This window comes from Pongo pygmaeus, chromosome 15, assembly GCF_028885625.2.
Source record: "Pongo pygmaeus isolate AG05252 chromosome 15, NHGRI_mPonPyg2-v2.0_pri, whole genome shotgun sequence".
NCBI classification, from domain to species: domain Eukaryota; kingdom Metazoa; phylum Chordata; class Mammalia; order Primates; family Hominidae; genus Pongo; species Pongo pygmaeus.
In genome coordinates, this window is record NC_072388.2 from 48,815,497 (window position 1) to 48,830,128 (window position 14,632).

Consider the following 14,632-nt stretch of genomic DNA (forward strand, 5'->3'; position numbering starts at 1 on the left):
CCACTGCAAACTCCTGCAGTAACTGGAAACTGTAGCATCAAATTCTAGTGACAGAGATGGGTTCCAGAGGCAACTATGGACCATGGAACCCTAATGGCAGAAGTCATATCAAGTCACAAGAACCAAAATACATTTGCTTACTCCTTCCCAGGTCTTTTCATTTTTTTTTTTTGTTCCATTCAGCTACCTATTAAGTTCTCACTTTCTCACACCTTTTTGAATTATTCTAGGAGGGATCAAAAGTAGACACATAAATAAGTAGTAGTAAGATAAGGCATAAACCAGATTTTATCAAAAGGCTGACATTTCCCCCCACAGTATATGTAATTTTAGAAATAGTACATTACTGCAAACAAAATACCTAGGAACAGCCATTCGATTACATTTTTAAGATAACAGGTTGTTAAACATTGAAAATAATATTTTAAAAAACAGAACACTTGTTCCCGAAATTATAAAAGACTTACAAATCGAGGTGGCTGTTTGCAGTTTCGAGGTTCAATTTCTAGTGACTTGTTGAACAAATAATCTGTAAACTCTTTTTCAGATGCACTTCCCATGGGGTTAAGGTTTTCAAAGAATCTCTGGAATTAAACAAATATCACAAGTGCATATATAATAAGTATATATTTTAGATCTTATTAAAATAAGATCTCATTAAAATTTTTTGCTGAAAATTACTTCATTATTTAATGCTAAAAAATTAACACATTAAGAGATCACAATATCTGAAAAGTTCACAAGTGTTGCTTATTCCAATCTCTTTACTTCTGAATAAGATTATATAATTTCTGTGGAAGTTATATTCTAGTCTTAAAGTTCTATTAAGAATATGAGTTTTCATTTATTATCATTTTAATGGCTCAGTAGTAGCACTACTTATTCCTTAGGAAACTTTACTCCTACTCATTGTAACAAACGATCATCACCAGTAAGCTACCAAAAGTGTTTAGAACAAAGCTATGGTTATAATCTACAATGAAGTTTTGATAATCAGAAAAAAAGTGGAGATAAATTAGATTAAGGTCTGTTAATCCAATTTATAGATCATTCTTGATCATTTATAATTACTCTGGAAATTTCTTTTACTTTAAAAGTAGTCATTTAAATTACTTTAAATTTAAATTACTTTAAAAGTAATGTCAAGAATGACTATAGGCCGGGCATGGTGGCTCATGCCTGTAATCCCACCACTTTGGGAGGCTGAGGTAGGTGGATCACCTGAGGTCGGGAGTTTGAGACCAGCCTGACCAACCCCATCTCTACTAAAAATACAAAATTAGCTGGGCGTGGTGGCACATGCCTGTAATCCCAGCTACTCAGGAGGCTGAGACAGGAGAATCACTTGAACCTGGGAGGCGGAGGTTGAGGTGAGCCAAGATCACGCCATTGCACTCCAGCCTGGGCAACAAGAGCGAGACTCTGTCTCAAAAAAAAAAAAAAAGAAAGAAAGAACGAATGATTATAAACTTAAACCTATCTGTGCTAACTTCTAGTATAAAAAATGTTTTTATCTGAGCCAAGCCATGATGGCTCACACCTGTAATCCTAGCAGTTTGAGAGGCTGAGGCCGGGGGACTGCTTAAGCCCAGGAATTTGAGACCAGCCAGGGCAATATGGTGAGACCTCTCCTCTTAAAAAAAGCCTAATAAATAAAATGTTTAAAATTTTTGTCTTTATCAAAAAATATTTTAAGCTTAAATTTAAGTTTTAACGTAGAAAATTTAGGTGATTTAGCACTGCCAAAAAAAGAGAAAAAAAAAAAGAAACAGTAATCTTACAAACCAGAAATATCATTGTTCACATTTAAATATTAGACTGTCTTCCAATGATTTTACTGTGCATGTAAATATATGCATGTATATATGTATTTATACATAATTATCAATATATAATTTATATATATTTTCCTGAAAAACTGGGATATCAATTTTAATCTTTCTGAAGTTTATATTCAATTAACTTTTTTCCATGTGGTTTGCTTTTTTTTTTTTTTTTGAGATGGAGTCTCACTCAGCCTTCCAAAGGGCTGGGATTACAGGTATGAGCCACCGCACCCAGCCAGTTTGCTTATTTTACAAAATACAAATTTTAACTCTATAGTATTTCATCAGATGGATATTTCAGAATGTAACAATCTCCATATAGCTAGTTATCCACATAGGTACTTTCTAATTTTTTGCTATTATAATAATTATTTTTATTAACTCCTGTATATAAATTTTTCTGTACATTTTTTATGATTTCCTTAGAAAAATTCCTTAGCAGCAAATTACTGGATTTAGCTTTATTTAATTTTGAAGTGGTTTAGAAGCGTATATAAAAATGGTACTGGGTTTTAGCTTTAGCAGTAGGCAAAATGAGCTTTAAAATTTCTAGTATAAAATTCTTCCCATTTTTAAGGCATTCTGCCAATTTCAAGAAAATTATATTAATCCTTTAACAATACTGAAACAATGTGTTCTTATATTCAGGCTAGCTAAATTAAATATTAGCCAATAGTAATTAAAGACTTTCAGAAAGCTATAACAGCAGTATTCCTGATTTTCTCATCCTTTGCTCTATTTTTAAATACTATTTATTTAAGTATGATTTGAAAAGTGAATAGCTACTTTGTCTACATTTTAAATTTATTTTGTTTGACTCAATCATATAGAAGACGTTTCCTCCCAAAAATGCTTTAAATGGTGGTAGGAACCCTAGACCACACCACAAACACCAATTAGCAGGTATGTTTCTGAGATATGAATACTAAAAGTACTATTTCAAGTATACCGAATTAAAGTGTAACATTATTCCTGTGGGGACCGTATTTCCTTAGGCCTCTGAAGCCCCACATCACAGAGGGCGGGTTCAATGGTGAGAGGGGATGAAATAGGTCACCATCAGTAGGTTACCACCTTTTTTTTTTTTTTAAGAGCAAGTATCTTTTTTTTTTTTTTTTTTTTTTTTTTGAGATGCAGTCTCGCTCTGCCACCTAGGCTAGAGTGCAGTGGCACTATCTCAGTTCTCTGCAACATTTGCCTCCTGGGTCCAAGCGATCCTCCCACCTCAGCCTCCGGAGTAGCTGGGATTTCAAGCACGTGCCACCACACCCAGCGAATTTTTGTATTTTTAGTGGAGACAGAGTTTCACCATGTTGGCCAGGCTGGTCTTGAACTCCTGACCTCAGGTGATCCACCCACCTCAGCCTCTCAAAGTGCTGGATTTACAGGCATTAGCCACTGTGCCCGACCTATCATTTTTATAAATGGTATGCTTTAGGTGGTCTTTTTCTTAGGACTTTAGGGTACTTTGTTTTGAAACGAGAACAAAGAAGTTACTATCTCATAATTTAGTAGGATGGAAGTAATGGTGGATATTTTCACTCAATATGCCCAATCTGCATGCAGATTATGTCTAAAAAGGGTTTAGCACAATTTTTAATATGACACGTAAACTTATTCTGGTTGATAGTTATAATGTGTTCCAAGTTCAAGTAAGTATAATATAATAACATTCATTTAACATAAACATAATATCATAGTTTAATTTAGAAGGTTATTTCACATTTTATAGTACTATAGTATCAACATTACACACTATTGCTCAAAATAGAACATCAACTGACAGGATGTTAGTAAAATCATCTTCTGCCAGGCATACATATACCACTTTCCTGACCCTTTTCCTATTTAAACACATTGTTCTTATGAATTATATAACATTATTTTGCTCCATGTAAAATTATCTAAAATGGCTATCAAATCTAGCAATGAATTTTCTTTTTACTGCATGGACATCATTCTACTTTGTCATTCACTTTTTATGGTGTAGCTTGAACCAACTACACAAAGAAGCAATACTTTCAAAAGAAAGTACTTAGTAACAATATTAACAACTGCAGATAGTGTAGAATGTCTAATGTTTAACCTGCTATCTACTGATTAATTTTTTTCTATTATTTGCATAGCAAGACAAATAATTATGATATTTCTTAAAGGTCACACAAGATCTAAAATTTTTTTTTAATTTTTAAAATTTTTAATTTTCATGGGAACATAGTAGGTGTATATATTTTAGGGTATAAGAGATGTTTTGATACAGGCATGTAATGTACAATAATCCCATCATGGAAAGTGGGGTATCCATTCCCTCAAGCATTTATCTTTTGTATTATGAATAATCCAATTATACTCTTATGCTTATTATTTTTTATTTTATTTTTTGAGACGGAGTCTCCCTCTGTCACCCAGGCTGGAGGGCAGTGGCATGATCTCGGCTCACTGCAGCCTCCACCTCCTGGGTTCACATGATTCTCCTGCCTCAGTCTCCCAAGTAGCTGGGATTACAGGCACCCGCCACCACGCCCAGCTAATTTTTTGTATTTTTAGTAGAGAAGGGGTTTCACCATGTTGGTCAGGCTGGTCTCAAACTCTTGACCTCAAGTGGTCCTCCCGCCTCAGCCTCCCAAAGTGCTGTGATTACAGGCGTGAGCCACCATGCCCAGCTGATACTCTTATAGTTATTACTACTATTATTATTTTGAGACAGAGTCTTACTCTGTCACCCAGGCTGGAGTGCAGTGGCGCTATCTCAGCTCACTGCAACCTACCCCTCCCAGGCTCAAGTGATTCTCCCACCTCAGACTCTTGAGTAGCTGGGACTGCAGGCACCCAGCACCATGCCCAGCTAATTTTTTTTTATATTTTTTAGTAGAGACGGGGTTTCGCCATGTTGGCCAGGCTGCTCTCCAACTCCTGATCTCAAGCGATCCGCCCGCCTCGGCCTCCCAAAGTGCTGGGATTACAGGCGTGAGCCACAGTGCCTGGCCTCTTATAGTTACTTTTAAATCTGCAATTAAGTTATTATTGACTGTAGTCACCCTGTTGTGCGATCCAATAGTATGTCTTACTCATTCTATTTTTTTTTTTGGTACCCATTAACACGTTCTCTTTTAAAGATATGCAAAGAAAATATTTACCCTCATATCTGGTTCTATCCGTAAACAGTAAGGCTGATTCTGATACTGCTGAATTTCTCCAGTAATTTCAGCTACTTTCCTCCTCTTACTGAAATTGATTAAATCTTTCCCTTTCTTTTTTAAAAAATCATTATTCCCTTCTTCGGTCTTCAGAATATTTGTTAAATATATTCCTAGTGAAAAAAAAAAGAATTTAAAGAAAAGTTATTTTAAATTTTGTTATTTAATCAATTATTTGGGAAAACAACTGATCTAGTAAGTTGAAAGACATCCTATACTATTCAGCAACTCTACTACTAAAATGTTAAGTCTCTGATAAACAATTATTAACTCTCCATTAAGCATTTTTTAAAGAGAAAAGAATTTAAAATAAAAAGAAAATAAAAGCTACTGGCTTCTACAAAAATAAAGGTTGCTAATCTAAGAAATGGCAAATTAAGCTTTTCTAAACTCTAATTTCACCAAGTGCAAACTGTGTTAAATCTATTCTAACTAAATGTTTTAATATTTGATTATAAATATTTAATGCCAAGTATCTTAGGTGATTATTAATCAATAAATTAATTTTAAGCCAATTTTGGTTAATAAGTCTATAGGCTTATAAACTAATTCTGTTTTTTCAGAGACTGTAATTTAGATGAAAAATAATTACTTCTCATTCATGAACAATAAAAAGTTTTTAGTCCCTTTTTCATGCATAATTGCTGATTCATTTAAATTGGTGGTTCTCAGCTGGGGACAATTTAGTCCCCCAGGGGATATTTAGGAAGTCCAGAGACATTTTTGGTTACCACAACTCCGGGATGCTATTGGAGTGTAATGAATAGAGGCCAGGATGCTGCTACAGATCCTACCACGCACACGACAGCCCATCACAACAAAGAATTCTCTGGCCCAAAATACCAAAACTGTTGAAGTTGACAAAACTCGATGTAAATCATTCAATTTCAATCATACACAACAATATTTTAATTCTAAATTTAAAAATCACACAGAAGCTTTTAATAAATTAAAGAGAAAGCAAACACTGTAGATGTGACACAGATAGTTATGATAAAAATAAGTTACCATTTCATGAGTGCATCCTATGTGCTAGACTTATTAGGTAGTACAGACAAAATATTTTTAAACCTTATATAACAACCCTATGAGATATTATAGTCTTCATTTTATAGACAATAGAGAGTTTTATTATTTATTAATACAGAGAGCTAATAAAAGTAGATGAGCTCAGATATAAAATAAAGATAACGTGCCTCTGAAGACTGCTCTCTTTTGGCTATCACACGCTCACCCTCAAAAATATATCCATATTTAGTAACTTACCAAAAAAAGGCACACAAGGTGGGTTGATTGACTTAAGTTTTACTAGGTATTTTTTAAAGTGATCTTGACTTAATTCCACAGCCTCATCCAAAATTTTCCTTTTTCTTTCCTGCAATGCCTTAAAGTATATATAAATTGAGTATAAATTTTTTACAATTTAATCATATTTTATAAATGCAAATCTTTAAATTTTATAGAATTTTGCAAATTATCTGGAAAACAATTTTTTAAATTAAGAGATGAGTGGTACTCCTTTGTACACTTACCTGAAGTGATTTCTCCTCTCTTTATCTATAAATATAAAACCCATAATTTACTCATATAAATTAGAAGATCAAGCAATACAAAAAATTCTACGTCATGCCTTGTGAGTTATTTTGACTAGCCGGGGTTTCAAGTCATAGCTGTAGAAGAGGAACACTGTAACCCCTGAATGTTCAAATATTTTTCCACTGAAAGATCTTTTGGGGCTAAAGGTTGGGGTTTTGGTAAGGAGAAGACAACTATCGGAAGACAAGAAGACTTGAACAAAAATTTAGTGAATGAAGTAAACTAGCATTTCTTTTATATTTCATTACCAGATCTTCTTATTGAAAATTAATTTTTACTTCAGAAAGAATATACGCACACACATAAACCCCAGAGCAAACATTATGCTTGATGGAGAACCATTCAGTCAATTTCCTCTAAATCAAGGAAAAAGCCAAGGGGATAACATTATAGCTTTTATTCAATACTATACAGAAGTCCTAGCTAGCATGGACAAGAATAAGAAATAAAGAGCTAGAGATTGGAAAGAAAAAAAAATGTCACTATTCACACAGAGGATATGACTGCCCATGAGGAAACTCCGATAAATCTACATATAGAATGTTAATGAGAGAATCAGCAATGTTGCTATATATAAAACCAATAGACAAAAATCAACTGCATTTCTAGATATCATCAATAAAGAAATCATGATTTAAAAAAAATTGTGGTCAACTGCAGTGGCTCACACCTGTAATCCCAGCACTTTGAGATGTTGGGGTGGGAGAATCGTTTGAGCCCAGAAGTTCAAAACCAGTCTGTGCAACATAGCAACGCCCAATCTCCACATAAAATTTTAAAAATTAGCTGAGCAGGGTGGCACATGCCTATAGTCCCCACTACTCAGGAGACTAAGGTAGGAAGATTGCTTGAGCCTGGGAATAGGAGGCTGCAGTAAACTATGATCATGCCACTGTACTCCAGCCTGGGTGACAGAGCATGACCCTGTCTCTAAGGGTCACTGAAAACAAAATAATTCTAATATACATCTAGCAAAAGAGGTATGCGATCTCTGTCAAAACAAAAAAACCCCACAAAACTTTATTAACTGAGTAAATAAAGAGACAAACGATGTTCACAGTTGAAAAGACTTGTTACTATAAAAATGTCAGTTCTTCACTAATCTGTAATTGGATTTAGAGATCCAATGCAACTCCTATCAAAATGCCAATTTAAAAAAATGGAGCTTAAATTGATTCTAAAATTTATATAGGAGAACAAAGAACCAAGAATACGTTCCTCCTGAAAAAGAGTAAGATTGGCCAGGATTTGCCCTACTCTTCTTTATCAAGGACTACTATAAAGTTATGATAGTTTAGACAAGTGGCACTGCCACAAGAGTAATCAAACAGATCAAAGGAACAGAACAGAGAGACCAACAAAGAGCCCACATATATAGGAATTCAATTTATGACACATTTATTAAATAGATTAATATTTGTTTTTTTTTTTTTTTTGAGATGGAATCTTGCTCTGTCGCACAGGCTGGAGTGCAGTGGTGCGATCTCGGCTCACTGGAACCTCTGCTTCCCAGGTTCAAGTGATTCTCCTGCCTCAGACTCCCAAGCAGCTGGGATTACAGGCGCCCGCCACCACGCCTGGGTAATTTTTATATTTTTAGTAAAGACGGGGTTTCATCATGTTGGCCAGGCTGGTCTCAAACTCCTGGCCTCATGTGATCCACCCACCTCAGCCTCCTAAAGTGTTGGGATTACAGGCATGAGCCACTGCACCCGGCCTATTTAATAATATTTGACTAAGTATTAGTATCTTTAACATATAAAGTTCATACAAATCAATAAAATGCAAACACCCAAACAGAAAAATATATGTATAAAGCAGTTTTTCCTCTATTCCCCTCTAATAACAACCCACTAAAAAAATAATAATAAATAATGTTTAAAGAGGAGTATGTACCCTCCCACATTATTCTCAATACTTATCCAATTCCACTTAGAGGTTTGGGGTTTGCTCTGCTTTGTGATACTAAAACGGAATAATGTTATAGTAATTCTGAAGCTTTTCCCCTGCTGAAGTATCACAAATGTTCTTCCACAACAATACACATAGATCCCACTCACTTTGTTCTATAGCTGAACAATATTCTACAATATAGGTATAAGAGGATGTATTTAATCATTCTCTTATTGATAGACATTCAGGTTGTTTCCTGTTTTCTGCTACTACAGCTAATGCTGCAGTAACTATACCTTTGTACATATAACTTTATACTCTGGTGCATTTATTTCTTTACAATTCTGGGTCCTAAGAGTATGCATATTTTTAATTTTAACATATATTGTTAGACTGCTTTCCAGAAAGATTGTAAAAACACACATTCCCAAAAGCAGTATTTATATGGCTGAGTTTCTAACTTGTTATCCTTTGCTTAAAAAAAGTCTTTCCAGGTACAAAAGCAAAGGAAGAAATCATAAGTGAAGAGACTGATATGTGCAACTAAATAAAAATGATAAAACTTCCTTATGTCAAAGCATTATACATTTTTTAAATTAAAAAGCAGATAAAAGACAAACAGAAATGAGAAAATATGTACAGTCTGAGTTTTAATATCTTTAATATATGAAAAATCCATATAAATGAATAAAATGCAGCTGGACATGCTGACTAATGCCTGTAATCTCAGCTACTCAAGAGGCTGGGACACGACAATCCCTTGAACCCAGGAGTTCGAGGCTGCAGTGGGCTATGATCATGTCACTGGCACTCCAGCCTGGGTGACAGAGCAAGCTTGACTCTTTAGGAAAAAAAAAAAAAAAAAAATCAACAAAATGAAAACACTCTCCCCCCAAAAATGAGAGAGGAAATGAATATATAAATCATAAAGTACCCAATAAATATTCAACCTTACTAGTTATTATTTATTTTGAGAACGAGTTTCACTCTGTTGCCCAGCTGGAGTGCAGTGGGGCAATCTCGGCTCACTGCAACCTCCACCTGCCAGGTTCAAACGATACCCCTGCCTCAGCCTCTTGAGTAGCTGGGATTGCAAACCAGCACATACCACCATGCCTGGCTAATTTTTGTATTTTTAGTAGAGATGGGGTTTCATCATGTTAGCCAGGCTGGTATCGAACTCCTGACCTCAGGTGATCCACCCGCCTCGGCCTCCCAAAGTGCTAGGATTACAGGTGAGCCACTGAGCCCAGCCTCACTAGTTATTTTTTAAGATACAATTTAAAAATGCAGTGCGATTTCTGCCCCCCACAGAGGCATGCACTACCATGCCTGGCTAATTTTTTTTTTTTTTTGTAGAGATGGGGTCTCCCTATGTTGCCCAGGCTGGTCTCAAACTCCTGGGCTCAAGTGATCCTCCTGTCTCTGCCTCCCAAAGTGTTGGGATTACAGGTGAGAGCCCCCACACCTGGCCAAAAGCTTTTAATATAATACATAATACCAAGGGGCATTTATCGTATCCTGCTACAAAACACCTTGGCAAAAGTATTTAAAGTCTTAAAGTATATAAATACTCAGACCCAGGATTTCCACCCCTAGATTATTTCTAGGGAAATAATCAAGCTCTTAAAAAGACTTCTATATATAAATATTCCATGATAAATTATCACAGAAAAAAATCAGAAATAACTTAATTGTCCCACAACCTACTGTTGGAATAAATTATGATTTATCCATGAAAGAAAATCTTGATGCCATTAAAATCTTGTTTTTGAAGATAAGCTAATAAAAAAATAGAAAACTATGAGAAAAAGGCCATAAAAATCTATGTACAATATAATCTCAATTTTGTTATTAAAATATATATGCAAAATATCTTCCTATTTTCTATATCTCTGGAATTTTCAATAGTACATGTTAAACACATATTTTATAATTAAAAAAATACATTTTTTAATTTTTTGAGACTGAGTCTCACTCTGTCGCCCAGCCTGGAGTGCAGTGGTGTGATCTCAGCTCACTGCAAATTCTGTCTCCTGAGTTCAAGCAATTCTCCTGTCTCAGCCTCCCGAGTAGCTGGGATAACAGGCGTGCGTCACCATGCCCAGCTAATTTTTGTATTTTTGGTAGAGATGGGGTTTCGCCGTGTTGTCCAGGTTGGTCTCGAACTCCTGAGCTCAGGTGATCCACCCGCCTCAGCCTCCTAAAGTGCTGGGATTACAGGCACGAGCCACCACACCTGGCCAAATTTAAGTTTTTGAAATAGTTCTTCCTGTGTTATACTATTGTTGACTATCTAAAGGTGATTAAGACATTACTTGTATTTTTATATTTAAAATCCTTTGTCATTTGAGACAATCAATGTGTTATTGAATAAATCCACTTGGAACTTCATTACATTTAGGTAAGTACATTACATGGCAGTGCAAGTCTCATACTCTTTATTGAATATTGATATATTTTCTAATATAAGCCTAGGATTCACATATTATATATCATATTCATATATTAACTAATATGTCAACATATTTTCTAATATATTTATATCACTGTGTTTAAGAAGCAAGGATGAATTTACAAAGAATTTAATAAAAAAGATAGATGATAGATGAAATTTCTTTTATGCTAATTTTATCATCCCCGAGAAAAATGAAAAAGTTAAGCCTAAAACTTACCTCAAAGGTATGGTCTAGTCTGTATACTGACACTGAATTTACTGCACTGACTATCTCCAATACGCCATTGAAATTATTCAAATCTTGAAAAACTTGCAGAATTTCTATAATTCTACTTAGTACTGCCACCCGTTCTTCAAAATTTTCTGCTTCCACAATGCATCTAACAACAACAAAAATTCACGGCTTAGAAAAGTTTCTTCACCTCACTTAGAAAACAAGATAATTATGAGTAGCCAGAATTTTAGATTAAATATGACTTAATATTATGGCTATTAGGAAGTAGTAAATTAAAACTTACTTTTCAAACCAGAGGGTGAGATTTGTGGTATGGCGAATCATTTTTAATAAATTTGGAGAATTTATTTCTTTATCTTCTTTGGTCCACACACTCCCTACAAGTTCAGACGGTTGAACTTTCCTATGGAATTAAAAATCAGTGCAACTTAACCTATAAAGGATTAGGATTAGTATCACTTAAAGATCTTCTAAAACTTAATAAGAAAAAGACAACTAACCCAAAAGATAGATAAACACATATATGAACAAGTAATTCAGAGAGGAACAGACCCAAATAGCTACAAACGTGAAAACACACTTTATCCCTTACTCAGGGAAAATAACATAAAACTACAATGAAATCCCATTTTACTCATTAGATGAACAAAAGTCTGATAACTCAGGGCCAGGCGCGGTGGCTCATGCCTGTAATCCCAGCGCTTTGGGAGGCCGAGGCGGGTGGATCACCTGAGGTCAGGAGTTCGAGACCAGCCTGACCATCATGGAAAAACCCCGTCTCTACTAAAATACAAAATTAGCCGGGCGTGGTGGCATATGCCTGTAATCCCAGCTACTTGGGAGGCTGAGGGAGGAGAACCGCTTGAACCCGGGAGATGGAGGTTGTGGTGAGCCGAGATCACACCACTGCACTCCAGCCTGGGCAACAACAGCAAAGCTCTGTCTCAAAAAAAAAAAAAAAAAAAAAAGAAAAGAAAGAAAAAAAGTCTGATAATTCCAAATGGATAAAAATATAATAAAACAGGAACACCAATAAGAAAGTAAAAATTGATACAACCATTTTGTAAAACAATTTGGCAAGATCTCATAGTACTGAAGAGATACACACCGGATGACTCAGCAATTCGACTCTTAAGTATGCATATATCCTAGATAAACTCTTACACAAATTTATAAGAGCCAGGTGCAGCAGCTCATGCCTATAATCCCAGCACTTTGGGAGGCTGAGGCGGGCAGATCACTTGAGGTCAGGAGTTTAAGAACAGCCTGGCCAACAAGGCGAAACCCCGTCTCTACTAAAAATACAAAGAAATTAGCCGGGCGTAGTAGTGCATGCCTGTAGTCCCAGCTACTTGGGAGGCTGAGGCAGGAGAATCGCTTGAACCCAGGAAGCAGAGGGTTGCAGTGAGCCGAGATCATGCCACTGCACTCCAGCCTGGGCAACAGAGTGAGACTCTGTCTCAAAACAAACAAAAAACAGAGTTATAAGAAAACGTTTACAAGAATGTTCAGTGAAGCATTATTTGCAAGAGTGAATAGAGGCTTATCATCCAGAGACTGGATAAATTGTGGAGTATAAATATAATGGAACACTACACAGCATCTAAAATAAGCTAACTAGAACTGTATTCATTGACTTGAACAAATGCCAAAAATGATTTAAGTAAAAAGCATGTTGCAGAATGATACACAAGTATATGCAGTTTAAAAAATGTGCAAAACAAGCTGAGGTGCAGTGGTATGCACCTATAATCCCAACTACTTGGGAGGATGAGGTGGAAGGATTGATTGAGGCAAAGGGTTTGAGACTATCCTGGGCAATCATAATGAGATCCTATCTCAAAAAAATAAAACAAAAAAACTAGGCACAGTAGTTCCTCCCTGCAGTTCCTGCTACTGAGAGACTGAGGTGGGAAGACTGCTTGAGCCTAGAGTTTGGGGCTGCAGTGAGCTATGATCATGCCACTGCATCCCAGCCTGGGTGACAGAGTGAGACCCCATCTTAAACAAACAAACAACAACAACAACAAACCAGTTGGGCACTGTAGCTCACACCTGTAATCCTGGCATTTTGGGAGGTTGAGGTGGGAGGACAACTTGAGGCCAAGATCAAGACCATCCTGGGCAACATAGCAAGACCTCATCTCTGTGAAATTTTTTTAAAAAAATTAGCCAGGTATGGTGGTGCGTGCCTGTAGTTCTAGCTACTTGAGAGGCTGAGGCAGGAGGATTGCTTGAGCCGAGGAGTTCAAGGCTACAGTGAGCTATGATTGTGCCACTGCACTCCAGCCTGGGCAACAGAGTGAGACCCTGTTTCTAAAAAAAAAAAGTGCACAACAATGCTATATGTTGTTTATGAATCTCTGTATATGTATATAAATTATAAAAATATAAAGAGAAATAGTAAACATCAAATTCAGGGTGGTGGTGATTTCTTAGGGGAAAGAGAGCAGTAAGATTTGGGAGAATTATACAAAGGATTTCAATTTTATCTAAAATGTTTTTGTTGTTCATGAATATTCATTATATTATTTCCTATATTTTTTGAATGCCTGAGTATTTAATTAAAATTCAGACAAAAGAGCAGATTAAAACATTGTATACAGTGAGTCAGAATACACAATTTAAAAATTGGCCAAGTACAGTGGCTCACACCTGTAATCCCAGCACCTGGGAGGCAAAGGCAGGAGGACTGCCTGAGGCCAGGAGTTCAAGGCCAACCTGGGCAACATAGTGAGACCCTATCTCTATTTTTTTTTTTTTAATTGACCGGTGGCATTGCCATCAATGGCCTACAGACTTGGTTATTCATTAAAAAAATATTTTTAATCAGTAGATTTGTGTATAAATAAGTACTTGCTAACAGTTTCTGAAATGTTTTCTTAAAGTAGCTCTATTATTTCAGCAGAAATTTAGTTTACAAAGCTGGGTGCAGTGGCTCCTGCCTGTAATCCCAGCACTTTGGGAGGCTGAGGTGGGTGGATCACTGGAGGTCAGGAGTTCGTGGCCACTGTGGCCAACATGGTGAAACCCCGTCTCTACTAAAAATACAAAAAAGCCGGGCGTGGTGGCACACACCTGTAATCCCAGCTACTCGGGAGGTTGAGGCATGAGAATCACTTCAACTTGGGAGGCAGAGGTTGCAGTGAGCCGAGATTGCACAACTGCACTCTAGCCTGGGTGACAGAGCAAGACTCCATCTCAAAAATTAAAAAAAAAAAGAAAGAAATTTAGTTTACAAATGATGTCAATATCAGGTATTTTTCTATGTCCTGAAAGTAGGTCCACATGAAGTGACGTGCTTTTTTTCTGATGTCCATTCATGTTAAACAATTACATTGTGAGAAAAAACATGATGCAGTACTATTTGCTTTTTTTACCTCAAGTAACAAGTCCCTTCATTTCTACCTATCACAAATCCCACAAC

The 14,632-nt window shown here is 36.1% G+C and overlaps 1 protein-coding gene across 4 annotated transcripts in view; it reads right to left on the minus strand.

Annotated features, from left to right (window-relative positions):
* SOS2 (SOS Ras/Rho guanine nucleotide exchange factor 2) overlaps nucleotides 1-14,632 on the minus strand; it is a 113,734-nt gene that overhangs the window by 16,314 nt on the left and 82,788 nt on the right. For all 4 annotated transcript variants that reach the window (XM_054447619.2, XM_063651198.1, XM_063651199.1 and 1 more), the window contains 5 exons: nucleotides 11,489-11,608; nucleotides 11,188-11,350; nucleotides 6,290-6,407; nucleotides 4,964-5,136; nucleotides 468-584 (listed from right to left, as the gene is read on the minus strand). In XM_054447619.2, the coding sequence (XP_054303594.2) occupies nucleotides 468-584; nucleotides 4,964-5,136; nucleotides 6,290-6,407; nucleotides 11,188-11,350; nucleotides 11,489-11,608 (691 nt within the window). The remainder of the gene's footprint in view (nucleotides 1-467; nucleotides 585-4,963; nucleotides 5,137-6,289; nucleotides 6,408-11,187; nucleotides 11,351-11,488; nucleotides 11,609-14,632) is intronic.